This window comes from Arachis hypogaea, chromosome 16, assembly GCF_003086295.3.
Source record: "Arachis hypogaea cultivar Tifrunner chromosome 16, arahy.Tifrunner.gnm2.J5K5, whole genome shotgun sequence".
Classification (NCBI taxonomy): Eukaryota; Viridiplantae; Streptophyta; class Magnoliopsida; order Fabales; family Fabaceae; genus Arachis; species Arachis hypogaea.
In genome coordinates this window covers 147,939,851-147,946,414 of record NC_092051.1, presented here as the reverse complement: position 1 = coordinate 147,946,414, position 6,564 = coordinate 147,939,851, and the positions used below count along the sequence as shown (strand labels likewise).

General features: G+C 31.3%; 1 protein-coding gene across 1 annotated transcript; it reads right to left on the bottom strand.

The window, feature by feature from the left end:
• Positions 1 to 425: 425 nt before the first annotated feature.
• LOC112697723 (growth-regulating factor 7) lies at positions 426 to 5,537 on the bottom strand. Its single transcript, XM_025751027.2, has 4 exons — positions 4,670 to 5,537; positions 3,226 to 3,477; positions 2,234 to 2,648; positions 426 to 1,207 (listed from the first exon to the last, which is right to left on the bottom strand). Exons 1-4 carry the CDS (start codon positions 5,142 to 5,144, stop codon positions 553 to 555), a joined length of 1,797 nt encoding a protein of 598 aa, XP_025606812.1. The 5' UTR covers positions 5,145 to 5,537; the 3' UTR covers positions 426 to 552.
• Between the last annotated feature and the right edge of the window lie 1,027 nt (positions 5,538 to 6,564).

Here is a 6,564-nt window from a genome sequence, read left to right as displayed (position 1 = left end):
ATCTAAAAACTGAATTTCGTTAATTATTTAATATTGACTTCACGACATGACTACATTAAAACTAAATAAAATTTTTTTAAATTCAAATATCACACTTTAAACCTTAAAAATTAAAACAAAATTAAACATAAATATAATTAACCAATTTAATACTTTACCCTTTACTTTATTTTCAACCCCTCCCATTTTTTTGTGTTAGTGCTAACTTCTTACAGCAGAGTACTTGTATAACTCAAATTAATATTTACTGCCATGTCATGCAATCAAAGTCCCCACCTTCACCAAAAAAAATTCATCACCTTGAAAAAAAAAATACCATGTCCACACACTCTAACCATCATCATCATTTGCTGTTAAATAAATACAACCAAATAAAATCACATTTAATAATTTAAAAAAAAAAAAAAAAGAAAGAACACATCTCATCCAACTTCTAAATTCTAATATTACCATATATTATATAAAAATAAATAAAAAACTTAATATTAATGTGAAGCATGAAGCAAACATCCACATTCCACACACAGTAGTTTGTGTTTACAAGAGATGATTTTACAAGATTGCCCCTCCTTTGTTGTTGTCTGCTGCCCTTGGACTACTCCCAGCACTGCTATTAGAGAGTGAACCAAATGCTGTTGTCTTTTGCAACACTCCAGTTGGTGATGACCCTATTGAAGGACTATTATCCCAACCATCACTACTAATAAGGTTCAAAGATCCCTTATTATTGTTATTATTATTATTATTATTATTATTATTAAGGTTGAGAACCTCACCAAGTGGACCACCCATTGAACTCTCCCATGAAATTGGAATCCAATTTGGTTGTCTAACAATGTTGTTGTTGTTGTTGACACCAATTCCAACTCCTAACCCCATTTGAATAGGGTCTACTAATTCCAATTCCAACTCCCTTGATGATGATACCCTTAAAGGTGAGAGTGTCACTTTCTCATTGGTTGGCATGAATTGATGATTTGGGATTGAGATTGACAACTGTGTTGACTCATCAATGAAATGCCTTAGGGAATTGTTTTGTGAATCATTGCTCTTATTATTGGAAGAAGGGTTAAGGAGTGAATCACAAGTCACAACTCCAAATTCATGGTGGTTGTTATGAATCATGAATGGGTTTTCCTTTGGTGGTAGCATTGGAAGTAGTGAACAACTCTCATTTGCATTATTGTTCTCTTTCTTCATAAACATCCTGCATTATAGTAATTAAGAACTTGAATTTAATTTTAATACATTATTAGTATAGAACAGTTTTTCTGTGTAGAATGTTTTATATTATTAGTAGCATTAAAATTAAACTCTAAATAACATTGAATAATGCAGAGTTGAAAAGGCACACTTTAAACACATGGGTAAAGTAACAAACAAAAAATGACATGCCTTAAGACCATCTTTTTCTTTTTAAGAAAAATTAAAAGCATATGAACCACCATGTCAAAATTGACTAGTCACTATCTGCCAAAAAAGATGAACAAGAAATACTAGATTCTTTGATTAGAAGATGAAACACAAACACTAAAAGAGGGAACATGCATAAGGAGGTAGGAATAAGTGCCAAGAGAATTTCTTAGTTGCTTCCAAATAAAGAAAAAGATGGTACTATATATATAATGTGTGCAATTTAACACATCAATTATTATTGCATAATTAAAAAAGGATAGGAACATTAACGTCTCCCATTTTCACAACATTTTTAAAGTTAAATTGCACAAGACATCTTTTTCTTTTTTAAAAGTATACTCTAACCTAACTCGGCCTATGTTCACATAGTCGGTCTCAAGTCCGAAAAAACAAGAGTTGTTCGGTTGTGCGACTGCCAACGTAAAACAATGTCACATCCTAATACATGGCCACGACGCAATGACGTCCTTGAAGCCATATTAGGCTGTGTTAAGCCTGCGACAGCCAACGTAAAATAAAGTCGCATCTCAAAGCATGGACATGATGCAATGACGTCTTAATCCATGTAGCCGACCCCACCCCACTTAATGGAAAAAAGGTTTAATCTATGTCATTCATTGTTTGACATGTTAACCATGTAATAATAATAAATTCACATTGCTGAGATGTCAAACAATGAATAACAAACACCTAGCAATACCTAAAACCTTTTTCTTGCCCTTTCTTTTAAAACCATGCAAGCTAAGAATTTCAATTATTATGTACCAATATGCTATAAACAAAAGAAGAAAAAATAAATTAGTAATTAGTGGCGCACCTGCTGATATTATTGGCAGCAGAAGCATCAGATGCAACAGGCTGCTGCTGCTGAATAACATTCTTGTGTTCATGGCAGTTTCCAAATGAAATAGTGTTGCTGTTGTTGTTGGAAGCAGTGTTCCCCACAATGGAGAATGAAGAACTTGAATTGTTGCTGTTAGGCAACAATAGCTTTGAGTTAGAAGTGGTGGTTGTGGTGGTGGTGGTGGTGGTGACGGCAGCAGCATGGCCTGATTGGCCTTCCACAGGCTTTCTTGAACGATGGCGGCCTCGGTTCATGTGACGCTCGCAGTACTTCTGGTCCACAACTGCGTCCCTCGAGCACCGCCATTTCTTCCCATCGGTTCTCCTGCACCGACCCGGCTCCGGATCGGTGCTGCTCGAGAATCCCAGATGGAAACCTCCCCATCCCACTGCAAAGACTCATTTTATTTAAAACACAATATGTAGTGACAAGGTTTGTGTTAATTAACACACTCACTAAACTTACGCATATTTGTTTTTATGTGAAATTAATAGCTGAAAACAGTTATCAATTTCTCATAAAAACAACTGTGTATGAGTCTCTACTATATAAACGAGTGAATTACCAAAATTACACCCGATTTGGATGCCTTTGAAAATAACTCTAAAAAATGCTAGGAGATAATCAGAATTTATTATTTTTGGCCACCACTTAGCCATTAATTTAATTTTTTTAGTCTAGTTTATTTCGTTTAGTAATCTAAACAACATACTTTATCCCATATTTGTAAACATTAATGGCTAAGTGATGACTAAAAAACAATAAATTCTGATAATCCTATAGTATTTCTCAATAAAAATGTGAAATAGTTTTGATTTTGTTGACAAAAATGTGGCATGCTGTCAACAAAAACAAAACTATTTTGTCAAATTTTCAAATCCTTTCAGAGATTCTTTCAACATTTTAATGTTTTGGGATTATCCTGTAGAAATGAAGAAAAAGGAAAAGAAGAGAAAGATACTTACAAGGATTGGGTCTAAGAAGTGGATTAGGAAAGTTAGAGAATGGAGAAGTGGAATGAAGGGCTTTAGTGATTGGAATAAGAAGATGAGAAGGAACAGGAACATTTGCAGTGATATACTTGTAAATGAGTGCTTGGTGCTCCAGCTCCATCCACTGTGAGGGAGTGAATAATGCGCCTCCTACCACTCTTCCCACATTATTATTACTACTACTATTTCCCATCATCATCATTCCCCAATTACTGTTATTGTAACCTGTTTCATTATTCATCATTAATATTGATTTTGTTATGTACTTTTAGTGTAAAACGCATCTAATTATATATTATCACATCAATAAATATTTCATAAGCATTTGATTGAATGGCCTTATAAAAGGATTATTTTGTGAATTTAATTTTCATAAAAAAATTTATTCAAATAACTAATCGTATATTCTCACGTCAACAAAAATAACTAATTTCCAAACTCTTATTAAGTCATCTCATTAAATAACCGTGTAAAATTACTATCAGGACATCAAAATTAATCACTTATTTCATTTCACAACTTAAAAGAAACATCAAAACAAATGCTGGCACAAGGTAGCATTTTAATTATTTATTAATTTTCCGATTATGCTACGTGTACAACAAAATCAGCCACCAGTATAAAATACATGTTAAAAATATAAATACACATTGAAAATAAATTAAACCACACATATATTTATACACAAAATACATTAGTGACTGATTTAGTAGCTAATTTTAATATACAAATAGCATTTTTGATAACCGTTAAGGTCAACTTTTTTGGTTTGAGGAAGACATGGAAAAGAGGATTTTATAGTAAAGGAGTACAGAAGATAACATAAGGCAAAAGAGCCAATCAAATTATGTAGCTTTGTTTTTCTTTTTCATGCTCCCTATCATAATAGCTTCAATAAGCTTCTCTCATATGTTCTTTTTTTTTTCCTTTTTCTCCTTTGGTATACTCTAGGTTTTAGTGCAAAATTTTGCTTACATCCCTCACCCTAAAACAGGAACAAGGAATATAGTTTCTTTGGAAGAATTTCTTTTTGATTTATTTATTTATTTAATTCTTGACAAGACTTCAGAAAAACATGGCATATCTCAAATATATTTTTTTCCATGAAAAGACCTTCCACACAGGTACTGTAGGATGACCATCAACATAAAAAAAAAAAACACAATTTTTTTTACTAGATTACAAAAAAAAAAGGAACCATTTTCAAGAAAAATACCAAACATCTAAATCAAACACAACCAAAAACTCATTAACCTACAAATTACAAATCCAAATCCAACCATCCATAAACCCCCAAAAAAATTCAAATAAAAATTACCCATTATTAGAAATGACTTAATGATTAAAGATATTTGAGTAATATGCATGAGTAACAACAAAAAGACCTCAAATAAGAAATATTAATAAATAAATATACCTGCATTATTATTTATGTTGTAACTAGAGAAAGGGTGATAAGAAGTGTGCAATGTAGCATTTGAGGAAGCCTTTTCCACAATCAAAGTCTCTGACTTTGGTGTTGGTGTTGTTGAGAAACTCAGCATCTTCTCTTCTCCTTCTTGTTTGAAGAGAGCAATGGCAACATTGTCATTTCCATTATTATTATTATTATTAGATCTCAACAACACATTACAACAAGAGCTATTGTTGTTGTTGTTCCTCTGATGATTCTGAAAAAACAACATTCCTTTTGATGTTGTTGTTGTGATGACATCATCATCATCATCACTAGTAATATTAACCTTTGACAGTTTTGCCCCTCTTCTATTATTATGATCATTATTACTCACCTCCTCTTCAGATCTTTGATGCTTAAGGAACCCAGATCCAAATGGAACAAACCCAGCTTCTGAACCCACCAACCCATCAAAACCCACCACACCAAGATCCATATAACACCACAAATTAATACAACTATAAATATAACTATTCAAAAAAAAAAAAAGACTTAAACTATATAGGAGAAAAATTAAAATGATGCATCTTGTTCTTTAGTTGGAACAACAACAATAACGAGAATAAAAGTACACAATGTCCCTTGAAAGGAACATATTATAAATGGGGGGAATAGAGAAAGAGAGAGAGAGAAGAGAAGATAGATATGCTACTAGTTTTTGTGACACCTTTAAAGCTACTTAGCTGAAACTAGAAACCGGAATGGTTTTGTTCTTTGCCAAGGATAAAATAATTGGAGATAGAGATAGAGATAGAGAGAGAAATTTAAAGTATATATAATATGATGGAAGAAGAAGCTTATGACTAGACATGGTATATATCTCTCGCACATACTAATAAAATAATATTATTGTTTTTAGTACCATATATACACCGCATCCCTTACAAAAAATAAAATTATTATAGACCCTTCAGAATTTTTTATTTTTAATATTGCAGTGGTAGTGATATTTTTTTAAAATGTGGATTGTTGGAGTGTTATACTTAAATGTGGAATTATTTAACTAGAAAAAAAGAAATTGGACCATTTGATTTATTAGAGGTACAGAAATTGGACCGTCCGATTTGTAGAAGTATAGAAATCGGACTGTTCGATTTGTGTTAAAAAATAAAAAAATTTGAGGTACAGAAATCGAACCCTACAATTTATGTACTTCTACAATTTTAAAAAATATCAAAAATTACGATATTAAAGTATATCACCACTTCTATTTCCATAAAAAAAAAAATTAGCCGACCGTTGATTATTATTAATACTAAATTTTTTTTTTATGTTTTGTGTATCTCCAAAAAGAAGATCATGCATGATAAATATGAGATTTTGCTGTAAGTTTCTTTAAAAATATATACCTAAAAATGAATAGAAATTGATTGCTCGACTAGATTAACAGAATAATCATGTTTATCCGAGTTGAGTTGCCTTTTTTATAATCATGTTTACTTAATTAATAAACATCTATCACTACTTCTTATTACTACCAAATCAAATATAAGGACAATACTTTTTATGTATGTGTCTCTTTGTTTTTGTCGCTCTAATTTTTGCTAACAAACAATGCCTCAATATCAATGTAATTGTGGGTATTTGTGGGAATATTCAAAAATAAGGATAAGATGAGGGCAATAATTTTTGTTGCAAATTTTATGGGATAAGGATTATATGTCCCCATCCCGTGGAAAATCGTATTTCGAAGATAATTATATGTATATTAATTAATAATTAATATTTTATTAATTTAGTAAAATTTCTTTTTATTTTTGTTGGATTATTAGCATTTAGCAATTGAAAGTCATGGACTTCTAATTAATTTTACTCTTTATTTTACTCAAAAAAGAGTAAAATTCTTTTAACAATAT